At 56.1% G+C, this 26,427-nt stretch overlaps 1 protein-coding gene across 3 annotated transcripts in view; it reads right to left on the bottom strand.

Moving 5' to 3' along the window:
• PHACTR3 (phosphatase and actin regulator 3) overlaps positions 1 to 26,427 on the bottom strand; it is a 238,390-nt gene that overhangs the window by 81,784 nt on the left and 130,179 nt on the right. For all 3 annotated transcript variants that reach the window (XM_067708625.1, XM_067708624.1, XM_067708626.1), the window contains exons 2-4: positions 18,532 to 18,693; positions 14,416 to 14,493; positions 7,078 to 7,260 (exon numbers count right to left, since the gene is read on the bottom strand). In XM_067708625.1, coding sequence (XP_067564726.1) covers positions 7,078 to 7,260; positions 14,416 to 14,493; positions 18,532 to 18,693 — 423 coding nt within the window. The remainder of the gene's footprint in view (positions 1 to 7,077; positions 7,261 to 14,415; positions 14,494 to 18,531; positions 18,694 to 26,427) is intronic.

Below are 26,427 nucleotides of genomic sequence, written 5' to 3'. Positions count from 1 at the left end.
GAGCTGAGAACGGCCACTACAGAAAGCTCCTTACCTTATGCCCTGCAAGGATACCCATGTGAAAACACCATGGTTTTATTTTATTATTGACAATAATAATAAAACTGTCCTCAAAAGTAATATTTGTTCATAGGCGTTTTTTCTAAAGACTCCTAGACTTCAAGACTATTGTTATGTCCCATGAACTGTGACCCGCAACTTCTAAGACTCTACAATTCTGACTGTTTTAGTTAATAAGTTTTGCAAAAATAACATTAAAATAAACATTTTGTGCTTCTCGGTAAAAACAGTTGTGTGTTTTCCTCGGTTAGGCCACAGGTGAGTGTGGAAAGGTCCCTTTTCTCCATGTGGGCACTGGGCCTCCTGGCTTGTGAGAATCAGAGCAGGGCAGTGGACCCTGATCCTGGGGAGGCCATGCTCCCGGGCCCTCAGTGGCCAAGCTTGCAGCCAGAAGCACCGGCTGAGGGGCCGGAGTGAGCTTGAGCACTCGGTCCAGGCTTGGTTTCTATCCTCTAGGCATCCAGCATGTTCCCAATGTCACGGTTTCGGGGGAGACAGGTGGCACAGGAATGGCTCACCTGACCTCAAGCTCACCACACCAGTCTCCCCCATCCATCCTTTGCCTCTGTTGTGACTGACTCATTTCCAGAGGAACGGCCTTGGTCTCCACCTCTCTGAGCCTCAGTTTCCTCATCTGTACAAACATCTGTATAAAACAGCCTCTCCTGCCCACTACAAGGGAGGGAGACTCCCATGAGGTCGCGGAGGGGATGTCTGAAGCTATTCAGCACTTTGGACGGTCACGGGCCACACTGCCAGGGATCGAAGCATTATTTTGGAACATGGATGAGTTTTCCTCTCATTCTAGGTCAGGGGTTCTCAACTTCGGCGGTATTGACGTTTGGGGCCAGATAATTCTTTGCCTGTAAAATGTTCAGCAGCAAGCCCTGGGCTCTATCTGCCAGATGCCGGAGTGACAACCAAAACTATCTTCAGACACTGCCCCATGCCCCCTGGAGGGGAGGACGCCCGTGGTTGAGAGCCCCTGCTTGAGGCAGACACTACTTAGACTTCTAAGGGGATGCTCTGTGGTGTCTCTTGGCGAGGGAGGCCTGTGGTGAGACCCACAGCTGTGACATACTCTCCCGGGCGCTGCCATCATGGAAACCCCGACCAGCCAGTTGCTCCCTCTGGGCCTTGGTCTCCCCGCACGGACCTGGGAGTCTGGACAGGGTGGGCGTGTTTGAACTGGGCTCCATGGGTCCCCTTGGGAGGGCTGCCGAGAGAAGGGTTAACAAGGAGACGGCCCTGGGTCAGGGTCCCCACACCCGCTTGGCCAGAGCAGGTCCCCCCGGCTCTGTCTCAGCACAGTCCTGCCATGTCCATCCCTGCACCCTCCCCTGCGGTCCTGGACACCTCGTCCCCTGGTTCCCTCCTGCTGCTCTAGCTGCAGCTGCTCAGCCCCTCTCAGGCTCCCCCTGGGCTGCCCCAGGACCCAGCCCTTGGTCCTCTTCCCCATTAACCCACTCTCTCACCTAATTCTCTCCTCCAGTCCTCTGGCTTCAAATCCATCTCATCTCTGTCAACCCCCTTGACCCTTTCTCGGAGCTCCAGACTCATCCATCATCGGCCACATTGACACCTCCATCTGGAGGTCAAATAGTCAAAATGAATCACGCGCAAACCCATCTCTTGATTTCCCAGGAGAAACCCCTCCCCAGTCCCTCTTCTCTCTCACTCATCCATCCATCCATCCATCCATCCCACAAGTGTCCTTGAACAGTTATGGGGCCCTAGGAGCTGTGGACATGGCACTGACCAAGACAGAGCCCCACCTTCACCAGACTCAGTACACGCTCCCCCCACCCCCCAAGCTGTCCAGCCAGACTGGACACAATGCTCAATCCCTCTCCTGTCCTCTCCATCTCATGCCCACCCCTCGTATCTAATTCACGAATACATCCTGGGCACTCTGCTTCCAAAATATGTCTCGGAAATATTGTCCTCCCAGTGTCAGCTGCCACAGCCTCTGCCTGAACCTCAGCAATGACCTTCAAGCTCCTTCCCTTCCGCCCATGGCACCCCAAACCCATTCTCTAAATGAGGGTCAGCAAGCTTTCTCTGTAAAGGGCTTTGGCTTTGCAGGTTATAAGGTCTCTGTTGGTGCAGAAAACTCTGGAAGGGCTGGCGACCCGAACAGCAAACTCCCTTGGCTGTGCACCCAAGTGGACGTGTGGCCACCCCTCACCCTCAGTGCCACCCAGTAGACCTTTCTCAGATGACAGAAACGCCTCCTTGTCTGCTACAGCGAGCAGCTGACAAGTGGCCGGTGCAACGGGGGAGACAGATTTATTTTCTTTGGTTTTAATTCATTGAAATAGCCACGCAGCTAGTGGACAGGGCAGCTCTGGATTTCTGGGAGCGAGTCAGTGGTCACAGCCCTTCAACCAGAGAGGTCGCAGAGTAAGATTCTAACAGCCCCAGGGAGGTCCCCCCCGCCACTAGCCCAAGATGCAGCGGGTCCCCCACCCTCTGCTCTGAGGGCCCCGGGACCCAACACACCAGGAACTCACCCCAAACACCCTCCTCTGATGTCTCTCCACACTGACCCCCCTCACACCCTGACCTGTCTGAGGGATCCTCGGTCTAGGAAACTGGTGTCTCAGCGCCTCCTTTGCCAATCTACATCTTTCTGCACATCTCACGCGAGTGTGCAGCTACCACTGTATTAAGTAATCTTCTCAAAACTGAAACGTTAACATCTGTTAAAGTCTCAAGTGTTATATCCAAAAAAAATTTTTTTTTAAATGTACACGCCGACATCAGCTTTGCATGTTCCCCGCATCTGGATCCCTCCATCGGGGCTGTCCCTGTCCAGCCCTGACCAGCAGAGGGCGCTTCTCACCAACTGAGCTCCCAGCCGAGGCCCTTTTGCCTGGGGCGTGCTGCTGGGTGGTGGGCTTGCTTTATACCCAGTTATCACCCACTGGAGACATTCTGAGACCGAGAGAGACCAGCCTGAGAGGAGGGACCTAGAGGGCTGGGGGGACAGCTGCCGTGGTCAGTTTCACAGAACCCCAGTGACACCTGGCATGTTCTCTGGATCAACCCCCAGCTTTACCACTTATGTGCTCTGTGGCCTCGGGCAAGTGACTTAACCTCTCTGGGCCACTGCTTTCTAATCTAAAAGCAAAAACAAAAAATGGGGCTAAGATAATATAGCACACACAGAAGATGCCGAGTGCCACTTTTCCTTTTAATTAGTGCACTGTTGGGCACGCCAGAGCTCAGCCCCTGCACGACAGAAACACTGAACGGGATCCTGTCCCACTTAACATTGAAACAAGGGGTTCTCCTGGGCTTTGTTTAGGGGATGCTCTGTGGCTGACACAGCATGACCCAAACAAAACCAGGAATCACCCCAAACACAAAAGTCCAAAGTCAACCCAAATCACTAAACCCAAACTGAGGATCAAAGAAAACCACGGTCAGAATCTTTGACGGTGTTTCCTTCCTGAGCTATCTGCAATCCTTGGCTATAACCCCCATGCCCCCAGCCCTACCCCACGGTTTGGGGCACACAGAAGCAGCAGCCCCAATCCAGGTGTCACCACCTGGCCAAGGAGAGGCATCGCCCCCAGCGCAGCACAGGGGTTGATTCCCAAGACCAGGCTCTTCACCTTCATGGAAGGGATCACAAACTCATACACCCAAGGGCCCAAGCAGGAGCTGAGAGGTGAGCACCCTGCCCCCCCCTCCCCCCTGCAAAGGAGATAACCTCTTCTCAGCTCCCAGAGACCGCAGCTGCGTGGGAACACGGGCCCAGTGGGCGCGGACTTTGATTGTTGAAAAGCAGCTATAGCTGCACGTGTGGATTTTTCACGAATGCTCCCGATTTTTAAGCCCAGGCAGTGTTTGAAGAAATGAGTTTAAGGTGTCTGAGTTAGATTACAATCCACTCCCTCACTGAAGGGGCTTTGCTCAAGGCCAGTCCTCTCGGTAGAGACCAGGAGCCGCAGCCCTGGTCAGTGTTCTTGGTGGAGGATTCCAGGCCTGCAGGGCTGCAAGAGACTCCGGTGGGGGGTGGGGGGGGATCCCCCGCTCAATAGCAAAGTGCAGGTGCACCCACATCCCCACCCACACGTGCTTTTAGACGCAGGGCCTCTGTGGGGCATTTGCAGGCAACCCAATACCAGGCTTTAATGCATCACCCTCCCTCCAAGGGCTGCTTTTCCATGACAGTGACAAAGTGATGATGATGATAAAGACAGGACAATCCCTGGGAGCAACAGCAAACACTTTCTGAGCGCTCAGTGTGAGTGACGACTGAGCTAAGTGGTTTAATTTTAGCAACCCTGAGAAGTGCAACATTATCTCCATTTATAGTTGATGACTCAGGTTCAGAGAGGTTGAGTGACTTGTCCATGGTCACACAGCTTGGTGAGGCACCCGGTCACATCTCAAACCCAGGTCAACCTGATGTCGAAGACGTTGCTCTCAATTCCCTAATTCTATACCCTTGGATGAGTTACTTAACCTGGGTACCTCCTTTATGAGTAAAAGGGGGCAAACAGCATCAATCAATCACCTGGGGGTCACATGAGCCAATATACATGACAGCGCTTAGAACAGCATCCTGCACACAAGCGGCCGAGCGTGATGGCCCCTGTTGTCATCAGCATTATGATAAAGGTCAGTAGCTGCTAATACACTGACCACAGCCCAAAGGAATGAATCAGCCCTGCTTTGGAGATTGGACATGGCCCTGTACTTTTCCATATTTTTGTCTGCTGTATTTTACTCTAAGTGAAGCCATGCTTTTAATTTCAATTTATTTATTAAGAAGCTATCACTACCCTGAATGAGAAACCCATACCACTTGCTCTAATTAATGAAAATGAACATTACTACTAAAACGTTTTCAAGTTGTGTACGCGTGCCACCAGATAACATCATCTCTCCCACCCCAGGGGCTCAGGACCTCTGGGGCCAGAGCAAAGGAAGAGGCCCAGTGAGGGATGGAGCCGCCTCCCATCACCACAGACTACACACTGACCAGAGGCCTAGGGCTTCTCCTACAGTGCAAACCCCACTGTGGCCCCAACCAACCGCCCTCGGGGAAGGGCTGCCCTCGGGGAAGGGCTGCCCTCGGGGAAGGGCTGCCCTCGGGGAAGGGCTGTCCGGCCCAGTCCTCTCTCTCTCCAGCCTATCCTGGCTCTGACCACATCTACCTACAGCTCTGCCAAAGTCCCACGGTCTTTCCTACTCCCAGGCCACCCACAGCAACCAAAGTCCAGTCCGTGGGCTGTTTGCAAATAAAGCTTGCTAGCACCCAGCCATTCCTCTTCCTTTTGCACATCCTCACCTGGCAGAGGTGAGACCTTCCTAGCCACAAAGCCAATGAGATTTACAGCCGGCCCTTTACAGAGAAAGCAGCTGACCCTGTTCTCAGTCCTTGCAAGGGTCCCTCTGCCCGCCAGGACGCTCTCTCCCTCACTCTCTGGCCGGACAAGTTCTACTCATCCCTCTACCCCAGCTGGGCTGTCCCAGGCTCCAGAGCCCTGCAGGGACTTAGCCCAGGGGTCACCAGGTTTGCTCACCTGCTCACACCCACCCGGGAGGAGCGACCCAGACACATTATCATCACAACCCCAGACCCGACAGCACGTCTCACCAGGAGAAAAGTCCTTCATGCAGATCTGTGATCTCAACAAACCAACTCTGGTCTCAAGAATCCATCCCCAAATCAAGAGCGTGGACAGAAAGCACCTGAGGTTAGAGGGGGCGCCGACGGGAGCAGAAAGTCTGCCAGGGAGGGGCGCCAGTGGGAGGCGGGGTGCAGCGGCCCGCAGAAGGGAGGCTCCGCGGTCAAGGGCAGTGCTGGGCTGCTAGGACTCCAGGCGGAAGGCAATGCTTCAGCTGGCCATCAGAATCCCGCCAACCGCTGGCCCGACTGAAGTCAGATGGTGGGGGACACAGGGACACGGCGGTGACAGAAGGGTCTCTGCAGGAGAGGCCAGGACTGTCCCAAGGGCCACAGCCCTTCAGACCCCAAACTCCTATCGTGTCTCCAAGCTGGGGTGAAACTGGAGAGGGACAGCCATCCCCAGGGAGAGTAGGGCATGCCTCTCGACAGGTGCCCGCGAAGGCCAGAGGGATGCCGGGGCAGCAGGGGAAAGTGCAGGTGTGAGTGGTGTCTGGGGAAGCAGCAGCGGAGCACAGGTGCCCCCCTCAACCCCCGGCTCTGAAACCAAAGAGCCAGCCAGAGAGGCCCCGGCCAAAGAGGCCCGTGCACACGCCCGAATTTCTCAGCCCAACACCGTGGGGACGCAGGACACGTCGCAGCCGCCACGCCGGGCCTGGCAATGTTTACAGCTGCAGTTCTACGAGGGAGCAGGCCTCCTGCCTGACGGCCAGGTTGCCTGGAAGGTTTCTATGAAAACACTGCTAACAGGTCAGAGCGAGCAGGGGGTAGAGACTTCACAGCACACAGTTTCTGTGGTGGGTTTGTGCTTTTCCTCCTCTCCATCCCTCCCTCACTCCCTCTCTCCTCCCCTTCCCCATACCTGACAACTGCCCTGGTCTATTCAACTGAAATCACAAGAACCACCACCACGGCTCCCACCAAGAATCACTCAACGTGGCAGACGCTGCCCTGAGCTCCTCCCACCCCGCAGATAACCCGATACAGGCCATTCTTTTCTCCATCCTGCCCTACTGCCTTGGGGTAGCTAAGATGCTCCCAGACATCGGCTTCTTTGGAGAGAATTTTCCCGCTCAGAAGTTCGGAGGGAACAAGCAAAGACACCCCGGGAGGAGGGTGGATGGTAAGGGACCTGTGACCATCTGGAAGCACCTTCATCCACTGCTCTGCCGGACTTGGGAAGATGCTGGAGAAACACCCAGCAAACATTTAAACTCAACCACGTGGTGGAGCGTGGCAGGGCTCGGGGCACGGCTGCGCCTCTGAGGACGGTCTTCTACCACGGCTGCTGCCCAGCTCGGGCTGGGGACCTCAGTCGCCACCCAGGAGGATGGCCTCCTGGGAGCAGCTCAAGCCCAGGGTCCAATCAATACCTGCATCGTCTGAAGGGGTGTCCGAGGACAGCGTCTCATCCAGGGAAGCCTGGTCCGTCCCAGTGGCCAAAGGGCTCCCCAGCTGGGCTTCCGCCGAGGTCAGCGGCTCCTGCTTGGGAGTGGAAGGTTCACTCTGTGCAACTCGGGGATCTCCGTCGGGGCTGCACGCCTTGCTCTCAGCGTCTGCAAGGAAATTCAGCTGTCAGCTGAGCCTGACTCCCTTCCTACCTGCTTTCATTCACGCGCGAAGTGACTTCCTGGGAAGTCCGCTATCCCAGGCCTGGTGTGGTCCCTGCACGCTCTCGCACACCCTGGGGATCCCTTTCCAGAGCCTTCCTAAGGCAGCACCGAGCGTCACAACACCCGCTGCCCTCTGGCCGCACCACTTCCAGCCTGCGCGCTCTTACTTCGACAATGCCTCCCACCCATGTCCTCGCCTTTGTGGCGCCCCCAACCCTCGGCCTCTGCCCTGTGGCTTCGGCCAATGGGAAGTGAGCAGGTGTGAAGCAGCAGCGACTTTAAAAGTACCTGCCCATTCCTGCACATCTCTCCTGTACCCGGACCTCCCCCTGAGGACAGGCCCAGCCAGCCTGCTGGGGATGAGAGATGGCGGGGGAGGGGAGCAGAGCCAAGGCACCCCCATCCTGCCAGCCAAGGCCACCCAGACAGGTGATGACAAGCCCTAACTGCTGCCCATCCCGGAGGTGCTGGGTTGTTACTATCGAGGCTACAAATTACCTTTCACCTCAGCACCCACCATCCTACCATGAGTCCCCCGTCACACAAACGCTTCTCGTTTATTGGGTCCAGCATTGTGCCAACGGTGTAAAGACGGAGATTAACAAGACAATCCTTACCCCCCAGGTGGCTTAAACTGTGGGCAGCCACACAGCTGGCCACACGTGGCACTGCCAGTCCAACAAAGGCACAGCCAAGGGCTGAGGCGGGAATCAGGGAGTCCTTGGTCTAGGCAGGTGGCATCTCAGAACGGAGGACACCAGGCTCCTAGTAGGGCTGAAAGGAGGACCCGGCCCTCCCCTTGCTGGGGCTCAGTGGCTGAAGCCTTTGAGGGTCTGGCCTTTGACTGGTTGATCACCTTGGGTCATATCTTAGTGCTGTGGGGCCGGGCGCTCAAGAGCATCACAACTGGTCCAGATCACACAACCAGAGTGGCAGGTCCAGGCAGGGAGGCTCAGCCAGCCGATCGTACTCAGCCTTTGGAGACACAGCTCACAGCCCAGTTCATGCAGCACCCACAAAGCCCCCGGCTCAACCCTAGGCCCCACAGCCAGGGCATCCAGGCCGCCGCAGTGCAGCGTGTCAGCGTAGGCTGCACACGTCCACACGGCTGGGAGGCAGCAGCGTGGGGGAACCAGCCTTGCTTGGAGGCAGCGGGGAGAGGAGAGATTTATTTCAGAGCCGGGGGTCCGTTGCTTAAGTCAGTCCTGGCTCCTCCCTGCTGTCAGGTAGCAGTGTCCCTTCCACTCCCCAAAGTGCCCAGGTGGGACAAAAGGTATAAGGTCACCCTCTCTACTCATCCCACCCCACAGCACATGGGGTTTCTTGTGCCCAGGCAGCAAATGTCTCCAGGCCTCAATTTCCTCTTCTATAAAATGAGGCTAATACTCCTGGCTTCGCAGAGTCAGAGTGAGAATTCAGTGAGTGAACGTCCATAACGCATCTGGCATGAAGCAAACACCATGCACGTGCTTGTCATTACCCTCACTGCTGCTCACAAAGGGGACAAGGAGGACGATGACAAGGGTGATGGTCTGCCACTCGGCCTGGGCCCCTCGGCCCACGTGGTATCAACAGGGCCCTCCCCACGCCCAGGACTCAGCCCAGGCCTGTAACGTGACCCTGCAGGGGACGTGCACTTGTAATCACTGTTCACCATCTACCGTCTGCTGCACGCCCCCTAGCGGGGAGGGCAGAACAGCAGGAGTCTAGAGACTTGGGTCTCGGAAGATGCCATCTATGCAGCCATGTCACCTAGCCTGGGGGGTGGGTCTAGACCAGGGACCGGCTACCCTTCCCTAGAAAGAAGCCGATGGCCAGTATTTGTATTTTAGACTTTCTGGGCCACATGCCACAAATCCATGGTCCATATTCATCTTTGTTGTTTATTTTTTACAAAAGTCCTTTAAGTTTAAAACCATTCTTAGCTCAAGGGGGCTTTAAGAAGACAGACCTCGGGCCAGATGTGACCAGCAGCCAACCAACCTCCACCCAGGAGAAGACCAAGACACAAGCCAAGAGAAGCCACCCAGTGGACACAGTGAGATGTCACCAAGCTCAAAACTACAGCTTCCTGGACCCTCTCTCATGACTGGTTTACTCATACTTGAAACACAGCTGTGACAGTCTCTGCTACCAGCTTACTTGGCCGCTGGTGACAGAGGTGACAGCCAGCACTGACTGAGGCTGTGCACAGCTAGAGACACAGCACGGCACTCTGCTGGCACCATCTCACCTGAATGTCACAGCTCCCCGCTCCGTTAGGTGTGGCTACCACCCACTCTTTACAGATGGTGACACCGAATCTTAGGAGCGGCGGGTCATTTGCTGCTGGTGACGATCCCCGTTGTTAATAGTAACGGCATCTCCATCATCATCAACGAAATGGTCAGAACACTGAAACTGCGAGACCCAAAGGTCCCCACCCTCCACCCGGGCTCAGCAAAGGCTGCACCCGGACGCACAGCCCCGGGATTCCTCCACCTACTTTTACGTCTTAGCGGACTTGCAGGACTTTTCTGGGCTGTGCTCAGAGCTCCGGCTCATAATCATGTTCAGTGAAAAGTCACAGTTCTCAAAATAGCCTGGGCGGCAGGGTCGTTGCTAAGCAATGCTGGCAGGCGGGGCGGGGGGAGCTGTGGGCAGCTGGTCCCCTGCTCCTCTCACTATACTGTGGGCGCTCCCTCCCGGCCAGGCGCTTCTGAGGGCGGCAGAGGGGAGCCGGGGCCGGAGGCTGGGTTATACGCAGAGCAGCCACGCTGAGAGGGGACATGCCCCAAGCAAGCACGCACCCCGCACGCACACGCCTTCATGCACACGCACGCACGCACACACCTATATGCACACGTACCCCGCACGCAAACGCCTGCAGCACGTGCACGCACACACACACAGCCCCTGGCGCTCCTGCCACACAGAAGCCAGACAGACTTGACTCGTCACTGCCAACTGCCCCGAAGACAGGGACCTCGTGTCTTTCAGGTCACGGAACACAGCACCGCGGTAACAGCCACCTCCTCCTTATATCCAGTGATAGAGTATGAAAGTCCTTAAACTATTAAGGCAAAGTCAAGCAGACACACTGAGGAGGATGGAGTAACGTCACTCAGGGCACACGCGGCGTCTGGACAGAGAAATGGGCCAGCTCCTGTCCTCACTCATCGTATGTGGGCCAGGGACCTGGTGCAGGGGCTGGGACACCAGCCTGCCCTCGCCTGTCACAGATGTGTTGCTGGTCAAAGCTGTGAAGACGGAGTGAGAGGAAAAGGTCAGCTCCCGGTCCCTCATGCAGACCTGGCCGCATCTCACACAACTCCTAACCATACTAGTAGGGTCCTTCCTCGATCCGGCAGATTCCCAGACCTTCAGGAACCAAGGATAGGTCAGAGGGGTTCATAAAACGCATGTGTTCACAGTATCACAAAATAACAACCCCCCCGGAGAGCGGGGAGGGCAAACCCATGCCCTGGACACAGGCTCACCTCCGGGACGTGCAGGCTCTCTCCTGCAGGCCCGTCCACAGCCGGCTCACGCAGCCGGCTCCTGACCGCTTTGTGGGCAGACTCCAGGGGGCTGACCCAGGGGCGTGTCCATGTGCACGCGTGTGCACACCTGTGCAGGGCAGAGGACCTTCCTGGGTTTGGCCTGGCCTAGGACGTTCAAGTGTGAGTTCCTGAGGCTGCTAAGAACTGCAGGCAGCTCTGGGAGGGTCTGTGGCCCCAGCCTGTGGGGGGCCTCTCTGGGCCCCTCGGTCAGTGTCGGAGTCTCGCTCAGCCCCCCAGGTGCCCCCTGGGTGTGAAGTCCAGGCTCAGTGCAGGGTAGGGGGCAGCCAGCCACAGGGGGGCGCTCCTGGCTACGAAGCCGGCCAGCCGAGCTGGGCGCAGGTGGTGGCGATGAGGATGATTCCTGAATTCAAGCCGGGGGCCATCTCTGAAGGGGGAGGGGGCGGTTCAACTCCCAGGGCCACGGATCAACCCAGCAGGAGCCCTGCTGTCCCACCTCCAGGACAAATTCGGGACCGACAGAGGCTGACCTAGAGCTCGACTTCACCCCAGTGAGAAAAGGCATTTTCTCAGCAAGTGCAGGACAGAAACAATCGCTCCAAGAGGTATGCACCCCAGGAGCCTGTCGGCAAACACTCTCACATCTCCCCTTACCCCTGTGCGTCCATTAGAGGTAATACAGTTAAGAGTTTAAGGGAGATGAGTGGGTGGTGAGCCCACACCCCTGCCCCCTCCCCCAGACCCGGTCCCTTCCCAGGGGCAACGCCTGCTCCCTGCTTCTAACACGCACCCCCCAGCGGGAGCCCCGCAGGCTCACTGCAGACTCAGCCCACCTGTCCCGTGGCTGCCCGGGGTGCCACGGCCACAGGGGTGCCTGTCACCCAGCCGCCTGCTGGGGAGTCGAATTCTCTCCATTCCGTCCATGCTGCAGGGAGAGGCAGGAGGATGCAAGACCCTGTCAGACAGCCCCCGCTTTCTCACCTCCCCTAACCCGCACCCACCTTCTCTTTCCTCCTCCTCGGGGTGCCTGCTCCTTCCCCCACGGGGTCCTGCGTGGGCTGCTCCACTGGGCTGGAAGACGCTCCCCAGCCTCCCATCGCTCTCTGCTTCTCAGCCTTGGGGCACCAACGTTGGAAGCAGCTGGGCTTATAAACTCCGGACGCCTAGGCCCCACCCCCAGCACCTCTGATTGAAGAGCTCTCCAGGTGACCCTAATTGTAGCAAGTTCTGAGAAGCAGCCTGTTGACTCCTGCTATTAGACCCACTCCACCATCACCTCCCCCCAGCCCCGGACCAGGTCAGGGGCCCAACTCACGTTCTTCAGGTGCTACGTGCTTTCCTTCACCATACTCAGCTCAGCTGTGATTTTGTATTGATTTGTGGGATTATCTCATGTTTGTTCCCCACGGGACTGTGAGTTCTGGGAGAAAGGTATTTTGCTCACCTGTATCCTCAGCAGCTAACACAGACCCTGGCCCCTAGCAGATGCTCAGTAAAATGGTGCGGCGTCAGTTAACGAGCGCATTGTCAATTCTTGAGCAAAGAGACTGTGTTTCAGGCCCCTCCATTTCCTGGTCCACAATCACTTAGCCAGAGAGAAAGAGTGATCTAAAGTGAGGGTTGGCAAACTACACCCTGGGGGCCACATCTAGCCCGCCGTCTGTTCCACAGAGCCCCGAGCTACAAAGGGATTCTACCTCTTTAAATGGCTGACAAAGAAAAATAATACTTGATAGCACATGGAAGTTATATGAAATTCAAATTTCAATGTCCCTAAATAAAGTGTTACCCGCACCCAGCCAAACCCACAACTTTGTGTAGTGTCTGGGGCTGCTTGTGCCTGATAACAGCAGGGGTAAGTATGGACCTCACAGCCTAAAATAATCTACTGTCTGACTCTCTCCAGAAAAGGCTCGCTGACCCCAATCTAAAGCAGTACTGCAGGTGGGCCGGCGTGAGATCTCCCCGCCAAACACAGAAGCCAGGAGAGCCGGCCCCTGAGCGCGTCAGCCACGGGCTCACCCCATCAACTCGGCGGCCGGCTCTCTGTACTGAGGCCCCAGACAAAATCGTTTTACAAAGATTCAGAGTTTAGGAAAGGAAAAACCGCCCTTCTCCTGGAAGGTTTTCCCTTTAATGATTCACCTATCGCTTTATCTTTGACGGAAATCAAATCCATGTTTTCCTTCATCAGTGATAATATTTTTAAAAACAGATGATAAACAGACCTTCATATTGTTTTCATTTTCCCTCCTCCCGCCCCAAGAGTTAAGGTACGTTTTGTTGGCAACATATTCAAAATGCCAGAGTTTGGAGCTTTTTGGTTCCATCCAAATTCACACAGTCCAGATCTCCATCTCGGCAAAGACATTTTGCCAAATCTGAGTCAGCCTGGAGCGTCTAACATCCGAACGTCACAGGACTTGATACCAAGTTTTTTTTACAGACAAAGTTTGATTATTAGCACTAAGCAATTTCCCACGTATGCTTCCCATGAAAACAGCATCATCACCAAAGTACTTTTCCCTTTGCATCTAAAGAAGAGGAATGACCACAAGGGCCCTACCAGACGCGGAGCACGTTACAAATCCGGATTCACGGACTCCATGGGCTCCCTTTCTACTTCCTGATACCTGGGCCAAATGACAAAGACACCAATAATATTTTAAGGCTAAAAGGGAGACAGGAATGCCATTTATTCACGTGAGCCTCACAGAATTGGCTCTGTGAGGCCAGGTTCTTTCAATCAGGAGGCAAGAGCTTGGTCCAGCTCCAGAGAGACCTGCAGGCAGCAGTGAGGTTGTCTGAGACCCCACCACCCCTGCCAAGCTTTAGGGTCTCAGAGAACTGGAAAGCATGAAAGTTTAGTGTCAGGACCCAAGTCCTGTGCCTCACGCCATCACCAAGGGAGGAAGATGGGCGAACCCAAGAATCCTTAAATTAATTGTGTGAGTGATAAAACCTGGTGCTTCTGAAAGATGCAAACAAGGGCGGCTTCGCAGACACCACGGTGACGAAGGTTTCTGGACCAGAGTCTGAACAGCAACCGGGCCCTCCGGCTGCGTGACGCAGGGCAGCTACCTCCCAGGCCCTCCCATTGCTCACCTGGAGACCGGGTGATAACACCACACCCAGTCACAAGGATGCTGTGAGGACAAAAGGTTGAAGGCGGGTAGAACGCCCAGCAGAGCACCCAGCATATAACTGATCCTTAATAAACGGTAGCTGTAACACTAGGTGGTCATGGGGAACAAATAACTCACCCGAATCCAGGATTAAACTCTGAATATGAAAAAACAAAAAACCAGGACTAGCCACTAGCTTCACCCACACCCAGCTGGGGCGGGAAGCCACCCCTCATCCCCAGGGCAGGTGGCTGCACTCAGCTCCACGCCCCACGAGCAGCTGACTCTTAGACTCACCGATGGGTCCTCAGAGGCCCGAGGGCTGAGCCGTGGGTCCTCACTGGACCCACGGAGGCCTCATTCAGGTCCAGGAGCCACAGCTGGACACCGGACTCCTCCGACTTCCACGCCACCCTGATGGGCTTGCTGGACCCCCGTGAGACCCCCAGCCCGGCCCGGGGTGGCCCACTTACCCTGCTCCATCATCTCCAGGAGCCCCTTCTTGATGAGGTCCTCCCGACCTTGCCTGCTGGCCATCTTCTTCTCCAAGGCTGCACACACAACACAGACATCCAGGTGAGTCATGGGCAGAGCGCCGCAGGGCCCCGCCCGAGCCCGGCCAGCGCCACCTCCAGCGTAGGAAGACAGCAGAGAGGCAGCAGGTGACCGTGGGTTAGGGGCCCCCAGATGGGGCTGCGGTTCAGGAACCCGAGCTCCCCCCTAAGCAATGTGCTGAGCAGGGCAGAAGGGAGGTACCGTGAGCACTGTTTAAGGCAGTGGCTTGCGTGGCTCATCTGAGAAGCGATGCCCCGTGTACCACCCTCTCTAGGCTCCCATCCCCACCCTCCGCCGACTACGCCTTCATTTTCCAGCCCAAGACCTTGTCCCCCAAATACCCTGGGGTGCTTTTCTGCGGTTCTGTTTTCACCTGCTAAATACATCCCGACCGCCCTTTTGTCTGTTCACAGACCAGTCTTCTGTCCCACCAGAGGCTCCTCCGATGAGCCCCAGGTTCATGCTTTCAAAGAATGTGCCAGTAGGGACTTCCCTTAAGAATCCGCCTGCCAAGGCAGGGGACACGGGTTCGATCCCTGGTCCGGGAAGATCCCACATGCCGCGGAGCAACTAAGCCCGTGCGCCACAACTACTGAGCCTGCGCTCTAGAGCCCACGAGCCACAACCACTGAAGCCCACATGCCACAACTACTGAAGCCCGACGCCTAGAGCCCGTGCTCCACAGCAAGAGAAGCTGCCGCAACGAGAAGCCCGCGTACCGCGATGAAGAGTAGCCCCCGCGCACTGCAACTAAAGAAAGCCCATGTACAGACAACGGAGACCCAATGCAGCCAATAAATAAATAATGTTCCTTTAAAATAAAAAGAAAGAAAGAAATAGTAGCTTTAAAAAAAAAAAAAGTGCCAATCGAACAGGAAAGAGGCGGCCGGGCCCCGATCCCCCTCCACCGAGCCCAACGTGCGGAACGAACCTCGTCAATTCCTCCTTTGGAACAGCCCTTCCAGCCCCCTCATCCCAGGGCAAACCCTCCAGCGACTGGCCCCCTGCCCCTGCCTCTCCCCTCCCAGGGGCCGGTCTCACTCTGCTCTCCTTCTTCTCCCTAACTGTCCAGAAAACAATTTGCCTGCAGTAGAATCCAATTTCCAAACACGAACCCATGACACCCCTCAGACCCTCTCTTTAAAAGATACGGACAAAGTACCGGCTATAAGCCTGGATCACAAAGGGCTCTGGGTCACCCACATGTATGAATGCCCTGCCCCACGTGGGAACGAAACAGCCGCTCGAGTAGCAGAGCTTAAAGTCTAGTGGCCAATGACAAACAGGCAATGACCATGAAGTTATTTATTAAAAAATATTTACTGAGCACCTACTGTGTGCCGGGCACAGGGGAGCAAGACAGGCATGGACTCTGCCTGAGAGCCAGAGCTTTGGGACAGATGACAAACATCTGGGCGAGTGGCATCAACCAGAACCAGAGGGCATGGGGGCAGGGCGTCTGGGGAAACACGGCTGCTTCCCTGAGGGTGTTTACGCTGAGGGATGAATATAGAAAACCCAAACATACCGAGAAAAAGACAACTGGGGGCAAAGGGAACATAATTTCCTTTCTGAGTCCAATTTCCAATCCAATTTCCAGGTGCCAGCAGTGTGGATAAAACTGAGAAACGGAACTCTGGCTTTGGGAGGTGCCGCCCAGTCCAAAAACAAGAGGCGAGCAGGACGAGGGTGAAGGTCTCCAGGATGGAGGGACCGCACTGTGACCAGTGCTGGTGGCAGCCTTGGTAGCACCCTGCTCAGATGCACTGACTTGTAAGTCCTCCCAATGACCTGAAGAGGCACTTGCCAGGGGCTGCTGTCTGCAACTCAGGACACCTGTCCCCACGGCCCAAGCCCCCCTCCCCTCCTCCCAGAGCAGGTACGGGCTCAGATGCCACTTCCCAGACTTCAGGCTTCCGAGAGCCACCTTCATGGTGTCACTGGTCCCCACTCTGCCCAAACCACTGTCTGCATTGTTTTTTTTTTTTTTCCTCTCTCTAAATCATCTTTATTTTTACTTCATCTCATCCTAACCAAGGATGCCTGTGAAGACGGGGATTGGATAGGCTGAAATAAATAACATCCCACACTCTGGGGGGAAAGAACGGTTTAGCATAAATAAACGAAATGCAGCGCTATCTGCAGAATTCCAAATGCCTGATAAAGGGCCCAACGGGGATGCCTGCCCGAAGGCAGGGATGCTGCAGGTCTTAACCTGGAGACCCTCAGTCCCCCGGCAGGGCCCGCACAGCATCCTGAAAAACTCACAGGTTGCTCCCCACAGCCCAGTGCCAAGTAGGCCAGGGACACAGGGTCCCGAGAGCACGCAGCTCACCCTCCAACCCCACGGCCCAGAGAGCATCAGGGGCTCCCCAAGGTCACAGAGGTCACCCTGCTCTGGCCCCCTAAGCCTTTCACTGATGCCCGGGCGAGGCTTCCCCAGCTCGGTGCGTTTGCACAGCTGTTCCCCTGGCTGCGATGCTCTTCCCTGCTTCCCTCCAGGGAACCGATTACGTCTCAGCTCAGTGTCACCTCCTCACCTGGACCTTCTCAGGCCACTCAGCCCAGGGCAACGCCCACCCCCCACCTCCTCCTCAGCCCCGCCAAGGTCGTGACTGTCACACGTGCTTGTCTGTCGCCTGGCCCCCCAGTTGGCGGAAAGCTCTAAGCGGGCAGGGTCTGGGTCTCCCTGTCTACTCTGTGCCTGGCACACAGGAGCCACACGAGGTTCATCGAATATCGATGTTTGTTCTGCTTTCATCCTTGACGAGGAGAATCTGTCCATCAACTTCTTGGGTAGTTAAAAAAATAAGTTTGTAAATTGCATAAAAAGTGTGGGTGGAAGTACCCCCCGCTGCTGTTAGGAGCCCCCCCTGCCCCCCGCCCCACTGGCTTTGCCTCTGCCGTCCCCTGAGCCCGGGAGTCTGCACCACTTCAAGGCTGGGACCACAGGGACCGCCAGAGGCAACAGCCCAAGACGGGCACTTAGCAGGCGGGTCCCCGAGGCCCAGGACTAACTCCACACGAGCAGCTCCCTCGCTGACTGTTTCCAGCAGCAGCTAACAGGCCTGTGGGAGCCGAGATGCTGTCTCCCCTGGGGTCTGCTTCTCAGGGCACCGACCTCCGCTTCACCGAGGGCACCCCATCGCCCAGGAACCAGACCCGAGCCCGGCTGCCAGGGCTCCAACCCCAAGCCCACAACCTGCTGCTGCCTGGCCCTGGCAGCGGCTGCCCATCTGATCCCGCTTCCCGTTCCTGACATGGGCAGGGGCGCTGTGATACGGGGGCTTCTGAGCACTTCGTTGTTAGAAACGTGCGGTGTCGCTTTGACTCTTACGGCCAGTTGTGTTGTCGTCACCACGTGCATCCCCTGCATCAGTCTCGTGGCCAGAGCTCCTGGCTTGGAGTTCGAGGGGGCGGGGGCAGCGGTCCAGCCTCTCGTAACCCAGCTTCCCACAGAGCTGAAGGTGAGTGAGGGGAGCTCTGGGGTCCTTTAGTGGGAGGGCATCCGGACGGGGCTGCCCAGGTAGGAGCTGCCTCTTCAGGAGGAGCTTAGGAGCCGGCGAGCGTCGGTATCGAGGCCAAACTGAGGCCCCGACCCTCTGAGTGAATCCCCCAGGGGGCTCTTGGGGACGGTGGGACCCAGGCCCCAGGGTTGTCAAAGTGAGGGTCCAGGTGCAGGAGGGCTGGGTGCTCCCCACTCCGGTGTGGTCAGGAAGGAGAGATGGTTACAAGCCAGGCCTCAGCTCCAGCCTGGCCTTGCACTGACCTTGAGTCTGCATTTTTAACTAGGTCGAGGGTGACGTGTGTGCCCCTTACGGTCTGGGCGTGAGTGGGCTTCGGGTGGGACCTAGAGCTGCTTCCCCGCCCCCGCCCCCACCAGGGACCTGGAAGGGCTGGTGGAGAGAGGGGACCCGCAGGAGGTTGAACAGCTCCTGGCCGTCACAGGCCACAGAGCACAGCCTGCCCCTCCCAACACCAGCCACAGAAAGCGCGGTGACGGTGACGCCAGGCCCCCTCTCCCTGGTGCTCACCGGACGTTGTCTGCTTCAATTTTTCATTTTTCTTTTTCCTCCATTTCCAGGGTTTGAAGATTCTGCCCAGGGTGGCCAGTTTGCTGTTTCTCCTCACGGGGGGAGTTCGAATCCCTGAGAGCAGATATTCAGAGCGCACTGCGGGGGTTTGGTCCATCTCATCTGGAAGGCGAAAACCCAGCGAGGCGGTCAGTGATGACCAAGCCCACACGACAGCCTGGGGGGCCCGAGGTGACTCCCCTCCTCCCTGGGGCCACCAGTGATCCTCCAAAGCCTGGGGCTCAAGAGGGTGGGCCAGGCGATGGAGACGGGGCTTGTTCCATCATGTACCAGCCCACGTTCAGTTGGGTTAATTCACCTCCTGCTGCCTGTGAGAAGGGGCAGAGTTTATCCAGAACAAGGAAGCCCTAGAGACACCCAAAGATGCAGGAACAGCAGGGCTGGAGAGAGCGAGGACCAGGCCAGGGGGGGCCACCAGCAGTCGGAGGGGCCAGGACCTGGGATGGGCGGTCATCAAAAGACCCAGCCCAACGCCCCATGGGACGGGCGTCCCAGGGACAGGCAGCCCCAGCCGGCAGCCTCCAGAGCAACCCCTGAGGTTTGACTTCCAGAGGGCTGTGCCCGTCAGCAGCCCAAGCCACTCAGCCCCTCTGAGCCTCAGTTTCCACATCTGGAAAATGAAGCTTATCATCATCCCTGATGCCTAGGGTTGAGAGGAAAATTCTGTGTGACCATACGGTGGCCATGACGTCTGGAAACAGGTAGACACACATAATACACAGTTTATCGATAGCATGTTACGATCCACGTGAAGTAATGTTATCTGTGTTTTGAAACTGTCTACCCATTCTGCCTAACATGCCGTGCCAGCACGGGTGGCTCTCAGTAGACATTTTCATAATCATTTATATTGTGTAAGTAATACGATAATTACTATGGAGCAAAAGTTAGTCACTACTTGTTCTGGGCCGAGTGCTAACATATTTTACCCCCATAGTAAATCCATGAGGTGGAGCCTGTTATTATATCCATTTTACAAATGGGTGCACTGGGGCTCGGAGCCACAAGCCATTCTGTTAGCTGCCAGAGCGAGGGGATGATGGCCTCGGGCGGCCTGACTCCAGAGGCCCCTCTCGTATCTCTAAGCTGCTTCTAGGGTGACGATATAACTTTATCACCCAAAGCAGGACACACATGGATGGAACACAACAGGAGGCGTAAACCAACACCGTCCAAACAAAGCCAACCACTCTCTCCAGCTGTTTTTTTTCCGTGCAGCATGCAGGATCTTACTTCCCCAATCAGGGATCGAACCCACGACCCCTGCAGTGGAAGCGCAGAGTCTTAACCACTGGACCGCCAGGGAAGCCCCTGTCTACAGCTGTTATTTAATTGAGTGTTAAGTGTACACCAGAGGCTGGGTCCGCAGGGGGTCCACAAAGAAACCTCGTGTGGACAGACAGCCCAGGGGTCTCGTTGGAGGACTTCTCTCTGCGGACTTAGCAAACCAGCCAGGCTCCTAAGCCCATGACATTTTCTACCTTGGGTTCAGCTGTAAGCCCAGTGCCTGGCGCCTAGTAGGGGCCCAGGAAGTTCGGGTGGGGAAGTCAGTGAGCCAGGGCAAGGTCACGACCCCCAGCGCCGCACTCCAGGCGTGCAGGATGCAGATGGTCCTCCTCTCCTCAAGAGTCAGTTCACTGCGTGTTATTATCCTCTCCTTTCCTTCCTCCGCCCACGGATGCCAGATGGGAGTGGAACCGCCGGTGCCATGTGGCCCCAGAAAAGCTGACTGTCCTGGAGGCATTTTTGGCACAAAGGAGAAAGAAACGGCCTGGTCTCCCCAAGCTTCCAGGCTGGTTTGAAGATAAAGACGAAGATCCCCAGAGATACGCATGTAGATGAGGAAGAACTGTCATCGCTTTATTTATATCTCATCTCACTCCACAAAGGATGGGCAGCCATTATCAGAAACACATGCCCAACAAGACAAATGAGTGTCCGAGGAAATCCAGAGGAAGGGGAGTCTGGACAGAGCCACCGCATCAGGGGTTAGAGACACCACGTGTGGCTCTGAGCTTCCTGGCAGCCAAAGCAAAAAGGAGCAGCACATAGAATAAACTACAAATCAGACCCCAAACCTCACTCCATCTGCCCCCTGTATCACTGTGACTTTAGTCCAGGCCACCAGCATCTCTACCCCAGATGCTCACACAAGCCTTCTAACTGGTGTCCCCGTGAACCCCTATAAATGTAAGTCTGATCGTATCGCTTTCCTGCTTACTCCCTGTGGCCTCCCTTCTCATTTAGGACAAAATTGCCAAGGCTGTAAAGGTCTCGGAAATCTGCTCCCAAGCCCCGCCCACCTCACCCCTGCCCACTAGCCCCCTGTTCCATTTCATCAGCAGCATTATTATGCATTAGCATCTATGGCATGTTATGGAAACCAGAACGTCGTAACTGTTAGGATGCAGCTACCAGAAGCAGGGATCCAGGCTCACACCCTGGCTCTGTCATTCATTACCTGGGGCTGAAGTGTTGACACCACTGTCCTCCCTGCATTTTCACCTTTACCCCGGCCTTGCTGGGGGAATAGGGCGTACAAGGGATTTCCCAAGTCCTTACCTGGGGGCTCACCATGTGGCTTGCTTGAACCAATGGGAGGTGGGCAGAAGGGACATTGTGGCCCCCTCCTCAACACCCCTTCCCCCCTCCCTCCACATCACTATTTTATTTATTTATTTATTTATTATTATTTTTTTTTTGCAGTACGCGGGGCTCTCACTGTTGTGGCCTCTCCCGTTGTGGAGCACAGGCTCCGGACGCGCAGGCTCAGCGGCCATAGCTCATGGGCCCAGCCGCTCCACGGCATGTGGGATCCTCCCAGACCGGGGCACAAACCTGCGTCCCCCGCATCGGCAGGCGGACTCTCAACCACTGCGCCACCAGGGAAGCCCCCACCATCACTATTTTAATACGTTGCCTCCCTACTCCCTCCCCACAGTGGCTGGAGCAGGTACTGTGGTTCCCACCTCACTTCTGACACACCTGGGTCCTCACCGCACAGCCCGGGGCACAGGCGGGGCACGCCGACCACTGAACAGACTGCACACCACTCTCCCCTTGAGGATTCATTCACTCATCCATTCACTCATTCATTCATCTATTCAACGAAAACTTATTGACACCAGCCATGTGCCGGAATCGCACCAGGAGGAGAATGTGCAGAGGTGAACAGAAAGAATCCCTGCCTCTGTGGGGCTTCTAGCGGCCAGCGGGAGACGGACAACGGGAGGGGGGACGTTAAGAAACCAACCCTGCTCGCCCCATAGTTAGCTCCCTGCTGCCTTCCTCTCCTTACCTTTCCCCATCACATTCATCACCTGGTGCGTGTGTGTGTCTGCGTGCGCACACACAGACACGCACACACACAGACCCACACGCAGATGCACAGTTACTTGTTTGCCTTTTGCTCATCACCTCCCTAATTTGAGAGCAGGGCCTGCCTTTGATGGTTGGTTTGCAGCTGAATCCTTGGTGCCCAGAACACGTAAGATGGGAACCCACGTGGTGAAGGAGATCCTTCCAGACATGAGGACGGACGGACAGAACCCAGCATCTGCTCAGGGAGCCGGGGGAGACGCGGGGGCTGCCTGGCAACGGAGGGTTATGAAAGGCTGCTCTGAGCGCGTTACTGGAGCAGAAGCCTGGGTGAAAGGGAGCCAGCAGTGTAGATGGGAGCGGGGGCAGGGAAGAGGGTCCCAGGCAGAGGAAGAGCGAGGTCGAGGGCTTGGAGGAAGAGCGCCGGGTATGAGGGCCACGGATGCAGCTGGGGAGGCACGCAGGGGCTTGAACCTGATTCAGAATTCAGCAGGAGCGACTGGGTCTCTTCAGCTCAAACGACCTGATCTGTTCATCTACCAAATATCCAATGTGCGCGACCAGGAAGACACCTTAGTCTGAGCGACTCCCCAGGGGCCTGCTGTCACTGGGGGAGCAAAGGTGGGGACAGGCTCCAGAGGTCTGAAGCCTGCACCTCCAGCGCCCTCTCCGCCCTCCTGGACCCAGGGCCAGGCAGGGTGAGGGCTCCCGAGGGCCGTCACTCATAACCCAAGGCCAGCAATTTCAGAAGAGATGCTCCGTCCAGTGAAGGAATCACTTACAAGCCACCCAAGGGCATGAATGGGTCACCGACGGTGTGCATGGGGGTCCGAGGGAGCAGAGGGGGGGCGGGCCCTCCTGGGTACCGTGTGGCCCACTCACACTGGAGGGTGGGAGTGAATGTGGGCAGGCGCGTGTCTAGCAGAGAGGGTGTGTGCATATGTGCATGCGTGTGCCTATATGGGAGGGCGTGCGTGCACCTGTACGTGTGCGTCACACAGAGAGAAGGGAGGGTGGGGGACCGCCACCACCCTCTATCCCCAGCCCTTGAATTCGCTCAGCATCCCTGGAGTTGCCCGGGAACCTCCTTCCCACATCAGGGAGGATTCCCAGATCCAACACATCAGCAGACCCCTGCAGCCTCTGAATAGCACGCGGCGCTAAGCTCCAGGGGCACCTCTGCCACCTGTGAAGCATTAGCAGTTAATTAATGAAAAATGTTTCCCCGCATCTGCTGGGAAAGTACAACATGCGGCTGCAGGGCAGGCAGGAGGCCGTCCAGGCTCCCAAACGATGGATGGGCCAGGCGCCCCGCCCTGGGGCTGAAGGTGCAGCTCCAGCCCCTCCCATCTCTGGTCCCTTCCACAACTCCAGCCCTCTCCCCGTCCCCTCTGAGGTTAACGGCAGTCAGGGCCCTCGTCCCCCAGGACCCACTGCCACCACGCCATCAACGGATCCCACAGACCTACAAGTCAGGCACTTCTAGAACCAGGCAGTGAAGGACACCAATGCCATGGCTGAGGGCACTGAGCTTACGGACTAACTTCCATGCCTGGCTCAGGGCCAACTCCTTTCTTCCTAATATCCCCTTCCGTCCTAGCTCTGATCACCCTCAGATATCATCCTGGGATCTGTTATTTATTGTTATCATCTATCTTTCCCACTGGAACCAACGTTAAGCTTTATGAGAACAGAAACTGTGGCCACCTTGCTCGTCATGGGTCCCTGGCACCTTTACTGGCGCCTGGCACCCAGGAAGTGCTCTAATAAACACCTGCGCGACCTGTGAATCTGAGATGCTGAGCTGCCAGGGCTGGAGCCAGGATGTGGTCCCCGTCCATCTGACTCCACAGTCCTCGCCTTAGGGATGTCTGGCATTTCTGCTTCGTCATCTTCTATCCCCTGACCCGGCCCTGTCTCCTTCCACTTCACCAGGTCACCTTCCCCAAAACACAGTGGAAAGGAAGCTCCGCTCCCCGATTACCAGGTGCCACGTGCTGCACGGCTGGCCTCACAGGGAAGACAGGCACCATCCGTATCAGACAATATTCGAACAGGACCTTTTGCTTGTTTCATTCATTCACTCACAAATTCATTCATCAAGCATCCGCTGAGGCCTGCTGTGTGCCAGGGCTGCTCTGAGTCTGAGACAGCGCAGTGAACGCACACTGACACGCTGTCTTGCTCTGCGTGAAGCTCGCCTGCTTGCAGTGAGACGCCTTCAGAACGTGATACGAGCTATGGAAGTGGGGATGTGGGTCAACAGAGTGTGGCCTCTATTTCTTCGGTGAGTCCTTCCCTGCCCCCAAAGAATCCATCTGGCAATACGCAGCGACCAGCTTCTTTAAACAAAGCACTGTGCCAGGTATGAGGTAGAAGAAAGAGGTGCTGGACACCCCCCTGCCCTAGTGGGCCCACTGACCACGGGGAAAATCAAGGTGCACGGAATCACCAGGAGGAACCAGGATGGAGGATTACAACCGCAGGGGAAGTAACTCTTCTTGCCTGGAGCGGGCGGACTCGGAGAAGGCTACTGCAGGTGGGGGTGATTTTGGAGTTGGGCCTTGGAGGTTGACTAGGAATTGAATAAAAGGTGCAAACCCATAAAAGCGTGATCGCACATGGTGTTTGGAAGATAATGGTAAAGCAGCGGAGCGAGATCTGACACCGCCAGTCAGAGGTTCAGAGCCCCGGAAAATCTCCGTGTATAAAACGGGGATCCACAGAGAGATACCAGCTTCCCACGGTGCCAGCTAACGACCAACACACACCCACCCACCCACCCACACACACACACACACACACGGAAACAAAATCATCATCATCACCACCGACTATCAGTAACAGGAAAAGCTCATCTCAAAGTAAGAAAGGCATCTTTATTACTGATATATCGATAAATATATTGATAAATGAAAAAAGAGCAAGCCTGTGTTGTCCTTCGTGTTCCTAATTTGCTGGCATGGGTCTGTGTACTTGAACCTGAGAACCCTTAGGCTGGAGCTCTCTTGGTTTCTCGATGGAGGGGATGGACAGCAGTCTGGGGACCAGACAAGAAGAGCTGTATGTGGCCATGATAGGAGCCCTGAGGGCAGGGAATCACTGAGGGATCTGGTACCAGATCAGCCCCGCAGAGAACGTCCGTGTGGGCGGCAGCTTCATGGAACAAAGCAGACGGCCAGGAGGCCCACTGAGAAGGGACAGGCAGGGCGAGAGCAGTGGGACAGCAGAGAAGGGAGACAGGAATCCAGAGACGTTGCTGAGGCAGAGTCCTCGCCAGAGCTGGGTGAGAAACCAGTGTGGGCCAGTAACACACACAGAAGAGTCAAGGAAACCAAGGTTTGTTCTGTCACCACTGTCACCAGCAACTGCAGCATCTGCTGGACACTTACTGTGTGACAGCTGTGTCCTGAGCACCTGACGTGAATCAGCTCATTCCTGTCCCATCAAGACCCAAGAAGGCAGGTCGTTACCGTCATCACTCTCGTTATGATGAGGAAAATGGAAGCAGAGATGGGAAACAGTTTTCCCAGGTCACGTGGCTAAAGTGACACAGTGGGCTTGGAAATCAGGACACCTGCTCCCAAAGCCCTCGTCCTAACCCCAGAGCAGATGATGACAGCACTGTTATCTGGGATACAGGGTGAAGGAGGAGAGAAGAGCATTAAAGCAACATATACTGGGCTTCCCTGGTGGCGCAGTGGTTGAGAGTCCGCCTGCCGATGCAGGGGACACAGGTTCAGGCCCCGGTCCGGGAAGATCCCACATGCCGTGGAGCGGCTGCGCCCGTGAGCCATGGCCGCTGAGCCTGCGCATCCGGAGCCTGTGCTCCGCAACGGGAGAGGCCACAACAGTGACAGGTCCGCGTACAGCAAAAAAAAAAAAAAAAAAAAAAAGCCACGTATACTAAAATCACGGCATTTAGGGTCAAAAGACCAATGGCTGCGGCCAGGCTGCAAGAGATGTGGCCTGACGGCCGCTGTCCTCTAAGAAAGTGCTGGGTGTTTTAATAGACCCACCACCTGGATGGGTCCTGACCTCCAAAACCAAAGTTACGAAATGGATTTGAAATCTCCCAGACGTAAAAGTATTCTTGGTTCAACCCTCTCCACTCCTACTGGAAAATTCTGGAGAAATGACTGAAGCACAGGATAGGTGGGGAGCACTGATCAATACGCAGAACTAGGGCCACCGGTGAACAGCTTCCAGGAGGGGGTGTGGCAGGGGAGGCAGGCTTAGCAAGACGGGAGCATTTATTTCAAGGGGGAAAGAATTCCTCAAGGTCTGCGGCTCTATTCCCAGCAGCTCTGCAGAGTCCTCCCTACAGCTCTGCGAGCGAATGCATCAGAAGCTGTGAACGCTGACAGCCCCCTGGGGTGGAAAAACTGCTGCCTTTCCAGTCTGGAGGAAACAGAGACCCCACAGCGGGCTCTTCCTCCTTCTCAGGTGCCCAGGACAGTGCTGGGGACCCGAGTGAATGAATGAAGGAATGAAAGAGATTGATCCTGTGATACAAAA

The sequence above is a fragment of the Pseudorca crassidens genome, chromosome 15 (genome assembly GCF_039906515.1).
Source record: "Pseudorca crassidens isolate mPseCra1 chromosome 15, mPseCra1.hap1, whole genome shotgun sequence".
NCBI lineage: Eukaryota > Metazoa > Chordata > Mammalia > Artiodactyla > Delphinidae > Pseudorca > Pseudorca crassidens.
Note: the sequence above shows the minus strand (reverse complement) of the source record. Positions and strands in the feature narration are given on the sequence as shown.